The sequence below is a fragment of the Leopardus geoffroyi genome, chromosome X (assembly GCF_018350155.1).
Source record: "Leopardus geoffroyi isolate Oge1 chromosome X, O.geoffroyi_Oge1_pat1.0, whole genome shotgun sequence".
Lineage (NCBI taxonomy): Eukaryota > Metazoa > Chordata > Mammalia > Carnivora > Felidae > Leopardus > Leopardus geoffroyi.
The window spans coordinates 33,196,653-33,219,991 of record NC_059343.1 but is presented as its reverse complement, the minus strand read 5'-3'; the positions used below and the strand labels follow the sequence as shown (position 1 = coordinate 33,219,991).

General features: G+C 39.8%; 1 protein-coding gene across 1 annotated transcript in view; it reads right to left on the bottom strand.

The window, feature by feature from the left end:
* Positions 1 to 11,609: 11,609 nt before the first annotated feature.
* The window catches only part of LOC123594326 (cytochrome b-245 heavy chain), a 33,764-nt gene continuing 22,034 nt past the window's right edge, over positions 11,610 to 23,339 (bottom strand). The window contains exons 8-13 of the mRNA XM_045471129.1: positions 21,722 to 21,814; positions 19,175 to 19,428; positions 18,168 to 18,330; positions 16,901 to 17,047; positions 14,652 to 14,776; positions 11,610 to 13,567 (exon numbers count right to left, since the gene is read on the bottom strand). Coding sequence (XP_045327085.1) covers positions 13,441 to 13,567; positions 14,652 to 14,776; positions 16,901 to 17,047; positions 18,168 to 18,330; positions 19,175 to 19,428; positions 21,722 to 21,814 — 909 coding nt within the window. The 3' untranslated portion in view covers positions 11,610 to 13,440. The remainder of the gene's footprint in view (positions 13,568 to 14,651; positions 14,777 to 16,900; positions 17,048 to 18,167; positions 18,331 to 19,174; positions 19,429 to 21,721; positions 21,815 to 23,339) is intronic.

Sequence of the window (23,339 nt, the reverse complement as noted above, 5' to 3'; positions counted from 1 at the left end):
TTAGCTCAGATAAATTATCTTCTAATTTCTTTAATACTTTTCTCCTACCTGCTACTTCTGTACTGTCTTTCTGGAACTTGCATAGATTAGATAATGGACTGTACTTTTTTCAGTTTCATGTCACTATTCTCCTCCTTTATGTCTGGTATTCCCATGTCCCTAAACTCTCTGGCCTTTTTTAGGATAAGTAGGGCACCTCTTCAGATACTTCTGGTTTGGTTTCCTTCCTCCCAAGTCATGAATTATCATTTCTCCACCAATTATCCAATTTCTAGGAATATGTTGAAACTTTTTATCCCTTGAGGTCCTCATCCAGCCTTTTGCATGGGTTATCTATTATTTTTTTAAGTGCACTTTAAGAGCCTTGGGATACAGAGAAGGAAAATTGCTTAGGGTCAGTTTGCCATCTTGAACTGGCAGTGTCTAAATGTTTATTACATAGTTGAAGCTGTCTTTGCCATGTGACTTGTGCGTTTCATGACTGTGTAACAGGACTATCTTTTTCTAAGTGTGAGGCATGTTTTTGATTCATTTAGCCAGTGCAAACTTTTAGAGACAAATTTAGAGTTCTCTGCTCTCTCAAAGCAATCAATACCACCTGCAGCAGACCTATACCCAGCAGGTCAAAACTTCTTCATTTCTGAAAATAACTAATTGTGCTTTTTAAATATCACTAAGAAAGAGGAAAGTGAAACACTTGTTTGTATATCCTGTATTTTTCACTTCCAGCATAAGATTTAAGGAGTTATTTTTCGAAAAATAAAATTCTATTCTTCTTCCTTTAATACCTTAAATGTCACAGAATTTCTATCTCCCCCCTCCCCAATTTTAAAGCAGGCTAATTATTTATTTAAAAATTTTTTTAATGTTTATTGATTTTTGAGAGACAGAGTATGAGTGGCGGAGGGGCAGAGAGAGAGGGATACACAGAATCTGAAGCAGGCTCCCGGCTCTGAGCTGTCAGCACAGAGCCCAACACGGGGCTCAAACTCATTAGCCATGAGATCACGACCTGAGCCGAATTCGGAGGTTTAACCAACTGAGCCACCCAGGCGCCCCACTAATTCTTTATTTTTATCTTTAAATTAATTTATAAACAAATTTTCCTTATTTAGGTAGAGTCTACACAAGTTCTCCTTTCCTTTCCCCCAGAAATCTGGACATTACTGTACTGGAAATGGACATACTAATTATGCAAAATTTACCAAAAAATCAGACACACTAATACAAAATTTAAGCCATCTGGGAACACCCTGGCACAAGCCATTCTCAATTCTTGAACTTTCCAGATGACTAAGGATTTACCTTTAAACATGGGCAGAAATCTTAACCATTACTCATGAATATTTTAGCTGACTCCACATGTTTTAGCCCTTTAGTGAATGGACTGTTAAAAACATGATTGCCATTACACACATTATTGTACCAAATTGTAAGCTCTAATTAATATTCTCAGCTCTTTAGGTCCTGGATAATACACTTACCAGAGAAAAACTCAGGATATATAGCATTTGTTGAATGTATGTATGAATGAATGAAAGAATACAGAAAGAAAGAAAGAAAGAAAGAAAGAAAGAAAGAAAGAAAGAAAGGCAGTACAATGACGCTCTTAGGCTCTGCTGGGGTATATGGACTCTTCCGTTATACCTAATGACCCCAGACTGCTGTGCTTCTGAGTTTTTGGGTCTGTTTGTAGTGTTCCTTTTTGCTCTTTCTTTAGATTCTCTTGTCTCAAATGTCTCTTGTTACGATTGTGTGTATACCTACCTCTAAAAATCCTTCTCTCTTCTTTAACTCACCACTTCTCATTTTTTTATTTAAATTGTTTAATTATGTTATTTATTTGAGAGAGACAGGGACAGCATGAGTGGGAGAGGGGCAACGAGAGAGGGAGAGAGAATCCCAAGCAGGCTGCACTCTGCCAGCAGAGAGCCCGATGCAGGGCTCGAACTCACAAAACCATGAGATCATGACCTGAGCTGAAACCAAGAGTTGGATGCTTAACTGACTGAGCCACACGCGTGCCCCAGATGGCTGTATGTTAGTATTGCCTTCTTGCATTGTAAAAGCCAGCACCCACAAGGTAGTCATTCTCTTCTAACCACTTATTAAGTATGGATTTGGGACCGAGATCACTAAGCTTCTTATGGCAAATTTAAAAACAGCTCTGAGTTTCTGATTGGTTTTATCAGAGTTTAATGTACTGTTTGTCGATTTAAGTTCAATTTTGGTTGCTCAGACACTTCCTCCTGCCCTCATCCCCACTTTTTACTTCTATTTCAGAGAATAAGATTGCCAGATAGCTTATTTCTACATGGTGAACAATGTGCTAGTTATTGGGGTAGAATTGTCTAATACGCATTACCTATATTTTCTAGATGGCAATACCTTTAGGTTCTATGAGCCCTGGGATTTTCAAAGCAAGCATAACTCCACATAAGTCATGAGAATTCAGAAGATGTAGTGTTTTCCTCAAAGTAAAACCAATATATTCTTTATGGTAATTCCAGAAAAGTTTGCCATGCAATGTAAGCATGAATATAATCACCTAAAACTCTTGTACTGGAACCTCCATCTCTTTCATCAAGTTTTGATACTATTTATATCAGTAGCTTCGTCGCATAGCAAATTACCCTAAAGTTAGAGGCTTTTAACAACAACTATTGGGGTGCCTGGGTGGCTCAGTCAGTTGAGCGTCCGGCTTCAGCTCAGGTCATGATCTCACAGCTTGTGGGTTTGAGCCCTGTGTTGGACTCTGTGCTGAGAGCTCAGAGCCTGGAGCCTCTTCAGATTCTGTGTCTCCCTCTCTCTCTGCCCCTCCCCTGCTCTCTCTCTCTCTCTCTCTCACACACACACACACACACACAAATAAATAAACATTAAAAAATTTTTAAATAATAAAAAAGTAAACAACAACAATTTATGTTTCTGAGCATCTACAAGTCCTCTGGGTGATTCTGTTGGTGTGAGCTGGGCTCACTTACGCACCTGCAGTCAGCTATAGTTGCCTGAACAGTTCTGTTAATCTTGGGCTCTCTCTCACATGTCTGTCTGTGGTCTTGGTGGGCACTGCTAGGCTGAATTTGCTCTGCCCTACATGTTTCCCTTCACGCAAGCTAGCTTGGACATACTATCATGGAAAAGGGAAAAGAGTAAAAGACACCAGAAGCATGCCAGTTTTCTTGAGGTCTAGACTCTGGAATTCACACATCAATTTTGCTGCATTCTATTGGTCAGTCAGTGCAAGTCACAAGAATAGCCCAGATTCAAGGAGTGAGCAAAATAGACTCCCTCTCTCGATGGAAGGAACTGCAAAGTCATATTGCAACAGACATGGATACAGAGAGAAGTAGAAAATTGGGGTCAAATTGCAATCAATGTTAGCATTATTTATATTTTTGAAAGCAAGGAAAAAGCCACTCCATTTTATTTTAACATTCCCCATTTTGTTTCACTCCTTCTAGTTAATGCTGATACCACCTATTTATGTTTCATTTTTCCCTATTCCCATCCCTTTGCCTTTGATATGCAATACCTTAAAGAAGAAGATGTCTCAAAATGCATTTTTATATATACCAAAGGGAAAGTAAAGTTTGCTGAACATTTGCTACAAAAGAAAAAAGTGCAAAACTCACCATCTTAAAGGGTGTTTTACAGCCTACTTCCATTGTGAGTTGGAAGTGGTCAGCTGACTGTTGCCTTTGATCTCAGTAAAGTCACAGGCACGGTTGCCCTAGCAGAATGAAACGCCAGGTGATAAATGCAGCAGAAAGTTGTCAACACAGATGTCTGAGTTTAATATTTTAGCTGTGGGTGATACAGAGCCTCCAACTGGAAAACAGGATGATCAGATAGCTCTGTGAACCGTCGGTAGCTAGATCTGGAATAACCACCATGTGAATGGTGTGCCCTGGTGATCTTTAGCCAACACAGACACATTAATTAACCTCAGGAGATGTTTAGGCAGCGTGATTTTTTTAAATCAACCTGTGCAAGGAGCTCTGAAACTTGCTCTCAAATCTCTTAGGAAGGACAAAGATGACTCCTTCATTATGCCCTGAATTTCCCCCCATCTGACTTGAAGGAGTGATGTTTAGCTGTTTCCATGGGAGTGGGAAGGTTAGAGATTTTATTGTTACTTAATTGGGAATTGCATGACTAAAAACAGGAAGCACTGTTTAGCAATCAAGTGATCTAACATAATGGTACCCTTAGGGATTACTTAATATTTTAATGTAATTCTAAAATTTATGAAGAACTTTTGAGCCTGATTTTCATAGAAATCAAGCTTACTATATTTGAAGCAGTCTTCTCTGATGGATAAATTTCAGACTACAATACTTTGGGCTGTTTTCAAAAGTCAGACAGGCACAGTGCCCAGGTCATTGGCTCTCAGAGCAATATTGTGAAAATAAACTCACGGTGGCTGCTGTTCACGTACAATCTTTCCACAACCCAGTATGCATCAAAATTTAGTTTCTTCTTATACTTTAAACTGCTTCCTTTTTTTTTTAATTTTTTTAACGTTTATTTATTTTTGAGACAGAGAGAGACAGAGCATGAACGGGGGAGGGTCAGAGAGAGAGGGAGACACAGAATCTGAAACAGGCTCCAGGTTCTGAGCCGTCAGCCCAGAGCCCGATGCGGGGCTCGAATCCATGAACTGCGAGATCATGACCTGAGCCGAAGTCGGACGCCCAACCGACTGACCCACCCAGGCGCCCCTAAACTGCTTCCTTAAAAACTTCTAATCTGTTAGCAATTATGAGTATTAATTGGAATATCCAATTGTTGAGATTCCTCATCAAGATGACAAAAACTACAGTTTTAAAAGAATCTCAGGCCACCTGGTGGATCTTTTGTTAAATTGTTAGAAATCTCTAGGGGTCAGACAACCTAGCCTACATCAGCAATTTATTTTTCACCCAACAACACTTACAGTTGTGAAATTCTGTCCCTTTATAACTTACCTTCATCCTCATACAATTTTATTTCATAATACACACACACACACATACACATACATGCACACATTCATGTAATGTACAATAGTTGGCCAGTCTCTGCCAGATAGAGATACGTTATAAATAAAATAAATACCAAAAAGTAGATTTCATACATATTGTTAAAATCTTTTAATGTATATTTATATTTGAGAGAGAGAGAGACAGAGCACAAGTGGGGGAGGGGCAGAGAGAGAGGGAGACACAGAATCTGAAGCAGGCTCCAGGCTCTGAGCTGTCAGCACAGAGCCCAACTTGAGGCTCGAACCCATGAACCATGAGATCATAACCTGAGCTGAAGTCAGAGGCTTAACTGACTGTACCACCCAGGTGCCCCAATTTTATACGTATTATTGAGTCATCCTAGAGACTTCTTTACTCCAAGAAAGATACTTTCATTTCTTGATAGGTCCTATCTTATTTTAATTTGAAAGTAAAAATTAGGTTACATGGAATAAATGGTAACATAGGAGAAGTCAGCTCCCCAGCCTTCCTCCCCACAGAGATAATAATTAGACACTATGCATGAACAAAAACAGCTCTGGGAGAGCTCTTGAGTCCACTTAGGACACTTTAGAAACACAGTTGAACAAAAAAACTGAGATTAATAACACAACAAGAGAAGGAAAACAAATTCATTTTGCCTGCATCATCCCATCTCCCAGGCCAGCATTGTTAACACCAAGAAGGAACTTCCCAGTTAGAAAGAGTTTCTCTCATCCGAATAGTGGGCTAAGTGACCAGCTTCCCCAGCCTTCTGGGACACTGCATAAAGGTTCCGCTTCACCTTTACCCCACCCAGACCTGCAAAGTTGAGATGTATTGAGCCAGCTAAGAATATGGAAGAAAAACAGAGGCTGTTGTTAGCAAACACACAGCAGCAGCCATTGTTCATAGAGACCTGCTCTGCAGAAGAACTCAGTAGATTTTGCCACTGATGAGGCCAGAGGCCAGCACAGCTGCCATGGACCCCGTGCACATCTCTCTAACTTTTGCCCCAAGGATATTCATTCGCTGATGCCGGCTGCTTGAGTTCTCCTGCTCCCTTCCCCCTCCCATCCTTACCAGAGCCTGGGACCAGCACCTGCAGCCTTTGAAGTCTCTGTGGCTGGACAAGTGTTGAGACGCACCCACCAAAGTCCCTGCCCATCCCCACCAGAGCCCAGGAGCCATGCTCACAGCCAGCTCTAGCTTCTGCAGCTGCACAAATTTAAGACATCAGTCTAGGACCCCCTAGCTGACCCCACTACTATACTTGATCTGAAGGCTAGCCCCTTCAGCTGTGTACCTGCCCACCACTGGCCTGACACCAGTCATTGGCTTCCACTGCGGCCATCAAGCACAGGGGAAGAGTATACAGCCATGGGTGCTGCATCAACAACTAGGGCCTTTGCAGCTGCTTGTGGACCCGGATCAAGCCCCATCTTCCATCACTGGCTGGCACCACCATGCCTACCTATAACTAACCCCTCTGGCTTTATATGTGTACACTCCCAGCCTGAACCTGTCACCAGCCTCCACTGCAGTGTGCATTCCTGTGAGGAGAGTATGCAACCATAGGAGAGCACACCAACATCCAGGTCCTCTGCAGCTGCTAGTGAGCCCATAGTTAGCCCCGGTCCTTGTTACCTGTTCTGGTGCCCATCATTACGAGTGTGTCTACAGCTGACCCCAGCCACTACATAGGCACCTGCAGCTGGCCCCTGTAGTCAAGTGTGTGTATTATACCACCAGTTCTGGACACCACCACTGCCTACCCTGATCTTTAACTACTGGAACTGGAGGTGCTATTTCGAACCCCAACAGCCCTTGCAGACATTGAAGACTCCTCACAGTGCTCACTAAGGACCACATAGTTATTGATGCCATGGATAGATCAAATGATAGGTCATAAAACAAGTCTTAGCAAATTTAAGAAGACTGAAATCCTAAGTGTCTTTTCGGACCACAATGGTACAAAACTAGAAATCAATAGCAGGAGGAAACTGGAAATTTTACAAATACATGGAGATTAAATAACACATTCCTGAATAACCAATGGATCAAAAAAGAAATCAAAGGTAAGTCAAGAAATATCCCTAAACAGACAAAAATGGAAACCCAATATGTCAAAAGTTATGGGATGCTGCAAAAGCAGTTCTATGAGGGAAGTTCATAGCAATACATGCCTACATTAAGAAACAACTCAAATAAGCAACCTCACTTTAATCCTCAAAGAACTAGAAATAGAACAACAAACTGCTAGCCCAAAGTTAGCAGAAGGAAGGAAATAAAGATCAGAGCAAAAATAAATAAAACAAACACCAGAGAAATAACAGAAAAGATCAATGAAACTAAGACCTGGTATTTTTGTAAAGATAAGCAAAATTGACAAAAGTTTAGCTAGACTAACTCATAATAAAAGAGATAGGACTCAAATGAATAAAATCAGAAATGAAAGAGACATTATAACTGATATTACAGAAATACAAAGGATCATGAGAGAACACAAACTGGATAACCCAGAAGAAATGGATAAATTCTTAGAAACATACAATCTACCAAGGCTGAGTCATGAAGAAATACAAAATCTGAACAAACCAAAAAAAGAGTAAGGAGACTGAATCAATAATCAAAAACCTCCCAACATAGAAAACTCTAGGACCAGATAGTTTCACTGGTGAATCCAACCAAACATTTAAAGAAGAATTAACCCCAACCTTTCCCAAACTTTTCCAAAAAATTGAGGAGAAGGGAACATTCCCAAATTCATATTATGAAGCCAGTATTATCCTGATACCAGGGCCAGATAAGGACATCACAAGATAAAAAAAAATTATAGGGTAATGAACACAGATGCCAAGATTCTCAACAAAATACTAATAAACCAAATTCAGCAGCACACTAAAAGAATTGCATGCCACGGTCAAGGGGGATTTTTCCCTGGGATTCAAAGATTATTCAATATACACAAATCAATAAATGTAATATATCACATTAATAGAAAGATAAAAATCATATGGTCATCTCAATAGATGTAGAAAAAGCATTTGACAAAATTCAATATCCTTTCAGGATAAAAATTCTCATAAATTGGGTATAGAATGAAAATACCTCAAGACAATAAAGGCCATACATTGACAAACCCACAGCTAATATCATACTCAATGGTGAAAGGTTGAAAGCTTTTTCTCTAACATCAGGAACAGGACAAAGGTGCCCCCTCTCATCACTTCTATTCAACAGAGTACTGGAAGTCCTAGCCAGAGCAATCAGGCAAGAAAATTAAATAAAAGACATCCAAATAGTAAAGGAAAATTAAAATTGTCTTTGTTTGTAGATGATATGATCTTGCATAGAGAGAATTGTCAAGACTCCACCCAAAAAAAGCTAGAACTAATCAATGAATTCAGTAAAGTTGCAGGATACAAAAATCAAAAACAGTTGTGTTTCTATACACTAACAACAAAAGATCTAAAAAAGAAACAAAACACTCCCATTCACAATAGCATCAAAAATAATAAAATCCTTAGGAATAAATTTAACCAAGGTGGTGAAATATCTGTATACTGACAACTACAAGAATTGAATGAAAGAAACTGAAAAAGATAGAGACAAATGGTAAGATATCCTGTGTTATGCATCAGGAGAATTAATAGTTAGAATGTCCATATTATCCAAAGCCATCTATAGATTCAATGCAATCCCTATCAAAATACCAATGACACTTTTCACAGAAATAGAATAAACAATTCTAAAATCTGTATAGAGCCACAAAAGACCCCGAGTAGCCAAAGCAATCCTGAGAAAGAACAAAGTTAGAGGCAAACTATGCTACAAAGCTATAGTAATCAAAACAGTATGGTGCTGGCATAAAAGCAGACACATGGACCAATGAAACAGAATTGAGAGCCTAAAGATAAACCCCCATATATGGTCAACTAATATATGACAAGAGAGCCAAGAATACTCAGTGGGGGGGGGAAAGATAGTCTCTTCAGTAAGTGGTGCTTGGAAAACTGGATAACTACATGCAGAAGAATGAAATTATTCTATCTGACACTACTGGCAAACATGAACTTGAAATGGATTAAAGACATGACTGTAAGACCTGAAACCATAAAACTCCTAGAAGAAAACATAAGGAAAAAACTCCTTGATGTTAGTCTTGGCAGTGATTTCCTGGATATGACACCAAAACCACAAACAATAAAAGCAATAATTTATAAGTGGGACTACATCAAACAGACAAAAAGCTTCTACACAGTGAAGGAAATGACAAACAAAATGAAAAGGCAACCTACTGAGTGGGGTAAAATGTTTGCAAATCATACATTGGATAAGGGGTTAATATCCAAAATATATAAAGAGCCTCCTAAAACTCAATAGCAAAATCAAGCAATCCAATTAAAAACCGGGCGGAGAGGGCACCTGGGTAGCTCAGTCGGTTAAGTGTCTGACTTCGACTCAGGTCATGATCTCACAGTTTGTCAGTTCAAGTCCTGCATCGGGCTCTCTGCTGTCAGCACGGAGCCTGTTTCAGATCATCTGTCCTCCTCTATCTCTGCCCAACCCCCCCCCCCAATAAATAAACATTTTAAAAAATTGGCAGAGGAATTAAATAGACAGTTTTCCAAAGAAGACATATAAATGGGCAACAGGTACATGAAAAGGTTCTCAACATTACTCATCATCAGAGAAATGCAAATCAAAACCACCATGAGATATCACCTCGCACCTGTTAGAATGGCCATCATCAAAAAGACAAGAGATGATGAGTGTTGGCAAGAGTGGGGAGAAAAGGGACCCCTTGTGCACTGTTGTTGGGAATGTAAATTGGTGCAGCCACTATGGAAAACAACACGCAGGTTCTTCAAAAAATTAAAAACAGAACTACCCTATGATCCAGCAATCCCACTTCTGGGCATATATCCAAAAGAATTGAAATTAGTATCTCATAGAGATATCTTCATTCCCGTGTTTACTGCAGCATGATTTCACAACAGCCAAGATGTGGAACAACCTAAGTGCCCATCGACAGATGAATTGATAAAGGAAACGTTATATATATATAATATTTATATATTTAAATATATATATTTTATTTATAATATTATAAAATATATATTTGTATACATAATATAATAATATTCCATTGTGTATGGAATAACATTTTTCTTTCTCAGTCATGAGAAAGAAGGAAATTCTGCAATTTGCAGCAACCTGGATGAACCTTGAGGGCATTATGTTAAGTGAAATAAGTCAGACAAAGAAAGACAAATGCGGTATGATCTCACATATATATGGAATCTAAAGAAGCCGCACTCAGAGAAACAGTGGTTACCAGGTGCTGGGGTGTGGGGGAAATGGAGAGATATTGGTTAAAGTGTACAAATTTACAGTTACAAGATGAAAATGTTCTGGGGATCTAAGGCACAGCATGGTGACTATGGCTAATAATACTGTATTGTATACTTGGATGTTGCTAAGAGACTAAATCTTAAATGTGTTCATCAAAAAAAAAAATCATTGGTAAGTATGTGATGAGATGGAGGTGTTAGCTAACACTACGGTGGTAATCATTTTGCAATATATAAATATATTGAATCAACTCTTTGTACATCTTAACTTACATAATGTTATATGTCAATTATATCTCAAAAAAATCTAGGAAAAAAAGAAACGAAATTGGCAGATTACTGAGGTTTCAGAATACAGATATTTTGTAACCATCGTTGTAAAAATTGATTCAGTGAAATTTCATTAATGTATGCTAAAACGACTGGGTAAAAGGCTATTGGAGAAAATGAGATTTGTAAGGTCCCAAAGTATTCCCCAAATGTGACTTACTAGTTACAGAAGTAAAATGAAACCTTTCCATTTATACAGAGAAACCTGGTGATCAAACTTAATACCATCAATAACAGGACCAACCGACAATGGCTACCCTCTAACGCAGTGCACTGAGGATACAACGTCACTTGTACATAGCCTAGAGAGTAAACGTTAGTTCTGTGACAGTGTTAAATTTCTTGGATTTGTTCACTGCCTTGTGGTTATATAGGTAAAAGTTGTTCTTTGGAAAAACATTCTTTGGTGAATCATCATGTGGTATGCTTTAAATATCTTACAATTTTATTGGTCAATTATACCTCAATAAAGCTAAAGAAACATTATAAATAAATATAAATGAATAAAAGTAATAAAAATTAACATGACTTGGATTAACCAGCATTTCTTAAAAGTTTTTAAATGTTTATTTTTTTTTTTGGGGGGGGGGGGGTAGGGGCTGAGAGAGAGGGAGGCACAGAATCCGAGGCAGATTCCAGACTCTGAGCTGTCAGCACAGAGCCTGATGTGGGGCTCAGACTAGGGGTTCTTTGTCTTTGAGATTCTTTCCAAAAGGTGAGGTGACACTGTATTGTCTCCTACCAGTGCTGTGAGGGTCCCTAGGACATGAGCAATAGAACTCAGTACCCAGTTTTCCCTTCCCAACCCATAAATCATGACATGTTTGGCATGTCACGTGCAAAAACACAGACTCTCAACCCCACTGGGGCAGAGCAAATCTTTGCTGTTTGAATCCACCCTTTAATATGAAGAAGATCAATAACACAGACACCAACAGAAGCTCATCAATTTTAATAGTTGAGCAAGGTTTTAACAGTTCTTCCTAGGATTATATCCCAGAGCCCCCCCTCCCCACCAAAGTACTCAAATACAGCACCTACAAGCATTCAAATTTCATAAATGCAATATTGCAAAAGCAGGACAACTCAGAGAAGCCTTCATAGCGTTGAGATTAAAAAACAATGCTTAATCATCCTCTTGGTACCTGTTGCTAAGCGCTAAATACTAAAAGCTGAAAAAGCTGTATTGGCAGCTGGCAGCTAGCTGCTTGGGAGAAGAATATGGTAATGGCGAGCACTTTTACACTTCATTTTTCATCTCGTAACCAGGATAACACAGGACAGGGCTCTCTGTTTTGGTAACTATTCTGGTATCAAGGTAAAAAACCCTGGAGAAATATTTTCAGAGCAACAAGGGAGTTGGTTTTACTCATGCCACAGGGTTAGAGACGGCCAGGATTCTCAGAATTTTCAGAACTGTGATTGCTTCTTCACACATTGTTATAAAGAACTGAAACTATGAGCACAGAGCCTGAGTCATAGTAAATAGCACAATAAAAATTTGGTGAATGAATCAAGTGATACCTGGGTTTCAGTATGAACAGGCTGGACCTAAGTTTCTCTAAGTAAAAACCTTCCTGGGACATTCTGGGGAGGCAACATTCTCACAGCAAGCCTGACTTGTCGGGACCAGCCCTCAGTGACCTGCATGTCCCGGGAGCCCAAAGGAACAACTGAGTTATTACTACTTCATCCCAGTCCAATGCATATGCCCATCCAGCGTCAAAACTTGCAACCAGAATCTCAGATTCAATACCACATGTAATCAAAATAAAATGAATTATGTGTAAGCCTCCTTCAATTACATTCAATACATAACAAGACTAAGAAATCTAGGGTGGAAAGTGACCAGTGTGAGAACTTTTTTGCTTTCTTTCATTCTCCTGTTCTCTTCCCCCTTCCCTCACCCTTTCCTCCTAAACCAGTCTTGTGCCCTTCCCCCAGCTTTCTTTTCTTCCTTCCTCATTACCAAAGTAGTTCTAAATATCTGTGGCTTCAGAGGGTGGGGCAAATAAAGCTGTTTTAGTTTCCAGAAATAGAAGCAGTTCTAAGAAAAAAAAAACAACTGTTTCTGGCCACACTAACAGTGATTTAGAGGCTCTCTCTTGAACTCATGGATATCTAGAACATTCTATGGGGTGTGAATTCAATAGCTACACAGTAAAGCTGGGGATTTTCATTTCTAGGGCATAAATTTGTTGATGGTGATGATGATGATGATGATGATGATGATGATATGACAATAAAACATTAGCCACACAAATAAGAGACATTTTGTGTGTGTATTTAAATAAAACAAGGGGTAGATGCTTTTTAAAAGCAGATGGGCATATCACATACCTATTTGTCCCAGTTCTTACTTTAAGGCAGCCTGGTATCATGGAAAGACCACAAAACCCGGAGCGACGTGCACTAGGACCAAGCTTCATAATGTTAAGGAAGTTACTTCACCATTTCGAGTCCCTATTTTTTTTATCCTAAATACTGAGTCCAGGAATCCTTGTCCTACCTTTCTCTGGCATTACTGTGAGTGAAAAATGAAATACAGTTTGTAAAAGTGCTCTGAAAACCATAAAGCCCCATACAAATGCAAATTACCACTATCAAATGATCTTTGACATCTTTGACATCCCTTTCAGGGAAAACCTGCACATTGTAACTTCATTTTCTCTCTCTTTTTAAGGGGGGAACTTACATTATCAACTAGCATTATTGGGTTGGGTACTTGGCAGCATAATCCTCACTGATTTCCTCGTGGAAGAGACCAGTTAGAAGTTTTCCTTGTTGAAAATGAAATGCACTCCCCGAGGGCCAGACTCAGAGTTGGAGATGCACTGTTTATTGAGGGTTTCCGCCAAGGCTTCAGGTCCGCAGAGGAAAACTCCTATTCTGGTACTTTGGGGAAAGAAAGGAAAAATAAACAGTTTTAGGCTTTTGGATGAGATAGACTACAAAGCACGTGGGGGGATCTCTTATTTCCCTCTGCCCCTGTGTCTTTTCCACTAATGGCAGAGTTCAGATTACCCTGCAGGAGAGTGGTTCAGCCCTGTTTGTGGCAACAGCTCCAAAAGTCAGTTGACCGCCCTGGGAAATGACATTCAAGTAGAGTTTACAGAGACCTCTACCACAGAGAAAATGGTGGTGAATTCGTGAGTCTGTGGGCTACTTCACTTCAGGGCTCTATGTCCCCAAACCGTCTCCAGCATCTTGAAATCAGGAACAAATCTGCTTTAGGTTCACCAACTCGGCCAACAGCTTGGTGGGGATTCATCTCTCTGTGTTTTTGATTCTAAAGTCTCGTTCCTCAAGGTGTGGTTCCAGACCAGTAGCCTCCTAGTCCGCTTTTTAAGAATGTAGGTTCTCGACTCCCACCCCAGACTTACTAAATCAGCATCTGCATTGTGAAAAGATCCCCAAGTGATTTATATGCTCATTAAAGTGTACAAAGCAATGGCCTGAAGGGTGTGTTCGTGGTGATTCTTGAGTTTATCGTGAGTTCTAGTAAGATAGAGGATCCCCTCAAAGTTTCAGAACGGCTAAAGCTTTAATGAAGGCAGAAAGGACCTTAGGATGTCTAACAACTTATGATTTTAGACCCCAAAACTAAAACTGAAAGTGGGGATGGTGTCTCCTTAATAATAAAAGTATGAATCGTATTAAATTAGAAGAAGTACATACACTGGTGAAATTTAGGAGCTGAAAGAAAAGAACCAAGTTACGACCCTTCTTAGGAGGAAAAGGTTCAGAAACGTGGAGGTGGGGGGCCCAAGCATCTTTGTTTATAATAATTCTCCAGGTAATTTTCGTGTGATTTAAAGACTCTCTTGTAAAGTCATACATATCTAGAAAATTTTATTGGGTGTGCAGATAGTAACCTAGGTGTTCTGGTTTTCAGAGCACACAAATCGAGCCGTGTTTGAGAGTTGCTGCTTTAGGCAGGCCATGGGCCTCAAGAACACTGTGGTGGGGGACTCCTTACTTTGGGTGTTGACTCGCAATTGTCTTGAATTCATTATCCCAGTTGGGCCGTCCATACAAGGTCTTTTGTTTCAGGCCTGTGATCACGTCTTTCTCCTCATCGTGATGCACAGCAAAGTGATTGGCCTGTAGGAAAGGACATGAATTCACAAAGCAGAGACATGCTATAAAAAAACCCACAGATATCTTTACATATCTCACAAATGAAGTTTCACTATCCGTTTTAACTATATATATATGTGTATATATATATATATATAGTTGAATATATATATATAGTTGAATATATATATATAGTTGAATATATATATAGTTTAATATATATATATAGTTGAATATATATATATATATATATATATATATATATATAGATATAGTTGAAGGCTAGAAGGTAAACAAAGATGAAAAAACTGGGTCTCCTCAGGTAACTTACAATCTAGAAGGGCAGACCTTTAGGAGAATTGCTAAGAACTAAAACAGATTAAAATGCACTGATATTTTGGTAACACAATGAGACAACAAATCAAGTCTAAAGTTAGTCTGTGTGTGTGTGTGTGTATGTGTGTGTGTACACACACAGTCACACGTTGTTTTCTGCCACCCTTCTAGGGAGCCTCAGTTTGAACAACAAATATTTTTCATAAAAGTGGTTAATTAAATGTATTTAAAACTTAAGTCAGATTTTCAATTCACTGTACAGGGGATGGATGATGGGCTAAGAAGGGTGGCCAGTCGGGTTTCATAACCCTGTAGAGACCAGTTTTGTAAAGCAAAATAATTGTTTTTCAATGCAAATACATTTCCCATTTAAAAAATGGTGTGTGAGTTTTTAAATAATAAAACTGCCAAGTGATTTATATATTATATATTTTCCCCCGGTCTCATTTTGATCAAATATTTGTTGTTGTTTTGCTTTTAAAATTACAGAAGTGGCATTGCGAAGTCCCATTTTTCTAGAGCAGCACTTTTCATGGTCATGTGTCCCTGGATCTACACTTGCAACCAGACTCATCTAAGACCCAGCGAGTCTATGATAAACAATACACCAAAACCCAAATGAGAAACCAGTTTTCACAAACACCAGGCACCAATGTGTGGCTATGGCCAGTAGAGACACTGGCCAGTGATAGGCAGACACTCTTGCCTTAGCTCCTCACACAGGGGGATAGCTTCTGTTGCTTCCAGGACAAGTAATTAATGTTTGCTTACTTAGAAAGATGTTACCCCCTAGGAATCATTAACTTGTTTCAGAATTTCTCAGTGTCAACACTTTTGACATTTGAAGCCAGATAGCTCTTTGTTGCAGGGGCTGTCTTATAAATTGTAGAATGCTTTCATTGCAAACATGAAATTTTGCAATGTGCCTGGAGGGAGGGGTACGTGTTTGTGTGTGTGTGTGTGTGTGTGTATAATGTGTTACGTCTCATGCATTACATAGTATACTATACCCACATATATATATACATGCATACATATATGCTACATACATACATACATACATATATACATATATACACAATATATATCATCTTCATTAACTATATTTCAATATATTATCAAATATAAATGATAATCATGAACTCCTGGGAGTTGTTAAGAGTGCAGGCTCTGGGACATTCTGCCTCTGCCTCTTACTAGTTCAGTACCTTTGGACAAATGACCTAACCTGTTCTGGGCTTTGGTTTTCTCACTTATAAAGTATGAATAATAACAGTAGCTGTTTCATAGGGCTGTTGTTAGGATTGAATTAGACAATCTATTTAAACACTAATAAAAGTACCTAGCACATAGTATAGGCTTAATAACTATGAGCAGTTATTATTACTACTTATTACATGTATTGTGTATATTGAAAAACACACATAAACATAAAATTAGAGGAATATGTGTGTGTGTATACTGATATAAAGGTAGAGATAGAGAGAGAGAGAGATATAAAGAGAGGTGGATCATCTTGTCCACCTGGTCTGAGTCCCCTGGTAGGAATGTGGCTTTAATACAGTCAAAGTCATGGCACCTATTCCCTTGTAGGTTCCTTAGCTTTGATCTGTTCCTCAGGTACTAACTTTGAATCTAGGCTCGTTAGTCTGAACACGTGGGGATATTGAGTGAGGGTGGACAGGCTGGATCACTGAAATCCATCAACAGTTCTTGGTAAAAACGGTACACAAAATACTCCCATAACCAAAGGGAAGTCAGTCAGCTCTGGACACTGGGGGAAGGACCTGAGATCTGGGACGTCGCCCTCACCTGAGACTCATCCCAGCCGGTGAGGTAGATGTTATAGCTGAGGAAGCCGGCGTTATTCCTCTCCAGCATCTGGGTCTCCAGCAGCTGCAGCAAGTCGGCAAACCACTCAAAGGCGTGCGTGTCCCGGCAGAGCCAGTAGAAGTATATCTGCAAGAGCCACAGATCATGAAGCAGTCTAGATTTAAATAGGCCTTATCACAACTGATATATGGATTTCTGCTCTTCCCCCCACTCGACTTTTTCCTGCTGCTCAGAATGCCTGGAAACATAGGTTTTCAGAAAGCGCTGGGCGTTTCATAAGCTAGCTCACGTGAACCTGTGCTGGCCTTCACACTGGCGGGGCAGTAAATCAATAGCTTGGTCTCAGAAGTACATGACTTAGGAAAAAACATTAGCTCCCCACTTTCCCTCTAGGTCTGCCCTTACCCACCCCAGATCCCTGGCTTCCTTTGTGCACAATAGGATCAGGCATTCCTGAGTTCCTCCTCCATACAGTAAAGAGAGAAAGGGGAGAATGAAAAGTCAAGGTACATTCCATGTCCCTATTAGAGGTTACCTCTATAGTTATTAGAATGACTCACGTTTCATTCAAGGTGTCCTTTACCAGGCAAGGAAACCAAATTTACATGTGACCAAAAAAATGCCCTGGGAATTTATTCTGAGGAGCTGCCCAGAAGAAAGTAAACGTTTCATGAAAGGACATGTCTCCTGCCCTCCCCTTGCAAACTAAAAAGTACTGGGGGACTGGAAATGGAATCAATCTCAATGTCTAACACAGGATGATAGAAAAGTTTTTCTATATCCTCTCAATGGAACGCGGAGGAATCATTAAAAAGGATCATTATAAAGCCTGTGACAACACTGAAAAACACCATAATATGTTTCTGCTAAAGCAGGACATGAAGGTATATGTACAACTTTCCAGGAGTATGTAAACTTGTGGGGAAATATTGGAAGAGAATACACAAAAACAATAGCTACTGGACCGGGGTTGTGAACACTTTCTGTCGCATCTTCGTTTCTTGTGAATTTCTACTAACGCTGTACGAGCATAGTACATTGCTTTCGATAATAGACCTGCTTCTGTGAAAGCACATTTAACTTCTCAAATCGCCCTTTTATGAGAAGTCGGTCTCGCTGCAACCACGCAGAACTTGTCTTCACTTCCTTTGGTCTCTGCCAGCCTCTGCCCTGAAGTCTCTCTCAGGCTTCACTAGGCAGAACCTAACGACCTTATCCGAGCCCTGTGAAAAATGAGAGAACTTACCTTTTTGAGCCTCAGATTGGTGGCATTATTGCAATATTTGTACCAGACGGACTTGAGAATGGATGCGAAGGGTGTGACCCCGATCCCTGCTCCCACCAACATCACCACCTCATAACTGAACACGTCTTCACTGGCGGTGCCAAAGGGCCCATCAACAGCTATCCTGGAAGAAGGCGTGTGAGGAGATGGTTACGGGGCTATCTTGCACTTCAGAGTAGGATGGGGCACAGGTTTTCACTGGGGGTGTGTGCAATATGTCACATCGAACCGGGACGACGTATCTATGGGGCACTTTCTTTTCTGAAATAGCTTTCAAGTAATGAACCTGATGTCAACAGTGTGGTTGGAAGTAATAAAAGGAAGTTTTAGCTAACTGAAAACATTTGATAACTCTCAAGGGTGTTTTTTCATCTCTCCACACCCTTCACCTACCACACACACACACGCACACACGCACGCACGCACGCACGAGATTCCTGTTTACATCACACCCTGAGGTAAACTGAGAATTTTCTGTCATAACATCTTATAAATTTAATATCTTCAATTTGCACTTGTGTATTCATCGAGTGAATCAACAAGCTTTTCTCTAGCATCTACTAAGTGCCCAGCACCGTCTCAGGCATGTGGGAAGGAGGGGACAAAGTGAATAATATGTGGCATTTACCCTCAAATAACATATATCAATTAAATTGTAAGAACATTTTTGATACACTATAACTTTGTTAGAAAAGTTAATATAACTTGGCCTTGACCCTTACCCATTTAAAGGAATTTGGGAATATTTGTTATTAATGTTTGATTCAAATATTTTGTTTCACACAAGACTTATAGATATACGCATAACCACACCACACACATACAATGGGGAACACAGAGATAGCTGCCTATATTTGTAGAACTTGTGTGTTCTACAGATAGTAGAGTGAGAGACGGGAAAAGAGGAGCTATTTAGTGACATTTTCCCTGAACTCATACGCTTTCGTACATACACACTTTGTACTTACTTAGGTAGTTTCCAAGCATCTTGAAACTCTTGTTTATCACAGCCACAAGCATTGAAAAGTCCTTCTGTCCAGTCCCCAACGATACGAATATGGATGCTAAAGAAGTCTTCCTCAGGGGCGGAGGTCAGCGTGAAAGGGTGCCACTCCAGCCTGGACACCTTGGGGCACTTGACGAAAATGTATTGTCCCACCTCCATCTTGAATCCCTTCTTCTTCATCTGTAGCTCGATGGTTTTGAAAGGGTGAGTGACCACCTACGGAACAAAACAAGTTGAGCCCCTCTCCTCAACTTGGGACAACTCCCAAGAGTCATCCCAACCCTGGCATTCCCTGTAGCATCAGCTGAGTCTGCAGTTGCAACCTCATTGAGGGTCAGCTATTTCTTCCCCCGTCCTGACTTTCTTTTCTTTTGCAGGTTCCTTTCCTGAAACTATGCCTCAACAAACCTTCTGTATGCAGTTCGCTGTTTCAGAGTCTTTGCCAGGGAATCTAACTTAAGACACCAGCCTATTGTGATATTTTTTTTTCTCCAAGAAGTCAAGGCAGGTAACTACAAACAGGAAGAAGAGATGTCTTCCTGCTCAGTCTTCCTGCCTCCCCAGGGGATGATTGAGAGCCTTGGCAGCTGGATAGAAGAAGGAGACCCCATTGGCTAGTAGTGTAGTAACATCCCCCAAACCAAGCCTAAGGTACTAGTCTATCTTTGTCCTGAGCCACACCTTGAATCTGCCTGATTCCATGCATTGTTTCTACATTTCTACCTACCTGGGAAGTACACCATCCATCTCTCCCAAAGCCAGGCCCCAACCACCCGTTGCCATCCTCATTCTCTATGTATACAAGTGTTCATGACAGCTTTGTTTATAAGAGCAAAACATTGGAAACGGTTCAGACATCCATCAACTGGTGAGTTGGTAAATAATTTTAAAAAACACAATCAAAAGCTGTGATTACAATACAGAAAGTAATATATTTCTGGGACAATTCTTGAGATACCTAGGACTTTCTATGTACAACTAAAGAACAAGGGACATCAAGGAAAAGAAAAATCAATAGAAACAAAACAGCAGCTTCCCAAATGTTGACTGATAATGTGAAACTTTCCTTTCCATGAGCGAGGAGGAGTAAAGTGGGAAATCCTTTTGATACACATTGCGAAACATTTCCAAAACTTGTGATTTAAATAGATGTTAAATGATAAGCTGCAACTGACTTCCTTTCTTCACTGAAACAAAGAGCCACAATGCTTCATTTTGAAAACAGAAAATAAAAATTTATGAAAATTATTTTGAAAATGATGTTCACCATGTTGCAATTTTGTATGGTGAAAACATTTTTTACCCTGTTGCAATTTCGATACCACAGGCGAAATTGGGATGGAACTAAATAAACTGTACCAGTAGATAGAATTGACACTGGAATACTTTTGGATGACATCTTGTTTCTTTTCTTTTTTGAGAAGAAAATGAATATCTATGTTTATAAGAAGAAAGTGAATATTTTCTCCACAGGAAAACAAGCTTGTCTTTGAAATATGTTTAAGGGAAATCCTTGTCTGCTTAGTCAGGTCTGGCCTAATAAGGAAAATTTTGTGGCAGCTCTTTTTGCTCATCTTTGGGTTTTTTCTTTATAATACAATAGAAGTATCATAAAAGGAGAAGTGCTGTCGCTTCCTATATTTCACGATTTCTAAGGCCAGCTGGACTAACTTTACTCTGGCCTTCCATAGATGCCAAGAAAGAAAAGCTTGGGTGGAGGATGGAACATTTGTTGAACTGTATTGAGTCGAATTAAATTTTATTTGATAAAACTAGCTTTGTCTGTTGTTTCCTGAAGCTATAAGCAGGAATTTCTATTTCTATTTAATTAGTTGTATATTTACATAGTTAGTAATGAGAAGCAGCATAGAAACATGGGGAAAAAAGGCCACCTTGTACCTGGTGTTGATGAACTCAATTCTAGACGCAGTTTAGTTACTAACCTCCTTGAGACTTTGGATTCTTCAACTCTGATATTCTATGATTACATACACAGCACAGAAAAGGAGATAAAGGGAGACTTGGAATGCTATCTCAACCTCAGTCAGACCTGCCCTTGGCTCCCTGGTTCTTTTAACATCTGAGTATTTTAAGGCTCAGTGTGTGCCCTCTTGAACTCATGTGTTTTGCCTCTTCACTCTTAATCTGCTCACATCATCACTGTATGCTTCTCCCCTCTACACACACACACACACACACACACACACACAATGAAAGAGAGAGAGAGAGAGAAAGAGAGTGAGAGAGAGAGAGATTCATGCACACAAAACAGTCGGCTTTATTTTTCAACAGAAAATGTTAACTCGTAGCTCCCCGAGTTAAAAGGTCCAACCACTTGATTATCAAACTAAGTACACTGACTGAAATTAACTATAGGTCTTCTCTCTACCCTACGTTTAATCGAAAGAAACCGGGTGAAAGACAGCTCTGACCAATCATATAGAGAACTTGGGTAAACTTGTTCATGATATAGTTAGATGCTATTAGTAATTCGTAAACCAGACAATACCTTGGTGATGACCACTTTCTGTTGAGATCGCCAAAACCGTACCAACCTCTCACAGAGGTACAGAAACATGGGACCAACAATCCATTTCCAAGTCTGTAATTGGAGCAAAAAATGAAAACAGGATGTGTTAATGGGTAGTAGGTAATACAAGATTCATGAGGACAAAACATTGTAGAAGTCAAGTTAATCTTTGTAGGCTTGTTTAAATATTTGATATTAGATTAGTAAATTTGTTATACAACAGAACACATCATAAATATCTAAAATCAAAGCAAATTTTTGAGTCGATAAAAATGAGCATTCTCCTTGGCCACATTGGGGAACTTCATCTACAGTATGAAACTCTCCCAAGAGGAACTGTCCAAAAGAATGGGATTTCCTCCTCGTGTTGCAACAGCAGTTGCAATAACCTTACAGCAGAGCAAGGTTGGTTTCAGAATTAATGTTTCTCTTAAGGATACCATTTCAACAACACCATATTTTTCAATGCAACATTGAAGTTGCTTTCTCTCAGCCATGCAGTCAAAGCTTAATCTTTTGCAAGATAAGAAGTTTTATGCAAGAATGCAGCTGTTTCTCCAATATCCTGGTAAGTTCTCAGAGCTATGCAATGTACCTGCTGAATAGGGATAAGCCCAAAGACTTTTAGATTTCTTTAGATCCCCTTCTGGTCAGAAACTCCAGTGTTTCATAACACTGGAGTTACCCTGTACTATTATTGGCTATAATAAAAACCTTTAGGACACACAGATCCATCCTGGGGCGCAGTCAGTTAGGTTCCTAGTTTAATATCTGAAATAGCCAAGAGCTTTAGAAGGCAACATTACTTAAAAAGATGGCATTCCAGAATGGATTCCAAGAAAGAAAAAAAAATTCCAAAGTCTCACATATGGTCTTTCTACTAAATTTTTTGAAGAAACTTGTTATTGGAAGTTGAGAGCACCTGAATATCTGCCCAGAAAGTTAGAAATATTCTGCTGCTGGCCTTTGTTTTCAAGGGACAGGTTTTTTTGTTTAATTTTTTAAACTTTTTAAATGTTTATTAACAGAGAGAGAGAACGGGGTAGGGGCTGAGAGAGGAGGAGAGAGAAAGAATCCCAAGCAGGTTCTATGCTGTCAGCACAGAGCCCACACGGGGCTTGAACCCACAGAACTGTGAGATCATGACCTGAGCCCAAATCAGGAGTTGGATGCTTAACCAACTAAGCCACCCAGGTGCCCCGTCATGGGACAGGTTTTTAAAACATCCTGACATCTGGGGCGCCTAGGTGGCTCAGTCAGTTAAGTGTCCGACTTCAGCTCAGGTCATGATCTGACGGTTCGTGGGTTCGAGCCCTGCATCGTGCTCTGTGCTGAAAGCTCAGAGCCTGGAGCCCGCTTCCAGTTCTGTCCAGTTCCGCCCCTCCCCTGCTCTCTCTCTCTCTCAAAAATAAATAAACATTAAAAATTAAAAAAAAAAAAAAAACCATCCTAGCATCATCCATCTATTTCCTGGGTGCCACAATGGGGCCCCACTGAATGGAGCCAGGTCTCGGACATTGCCTCTAATCCCAGAAACCCAGAAGCTCCTTTGAGGTAGATGCCTATTAAGGTAGTACTCTGATTCCAGCTGTCTTCA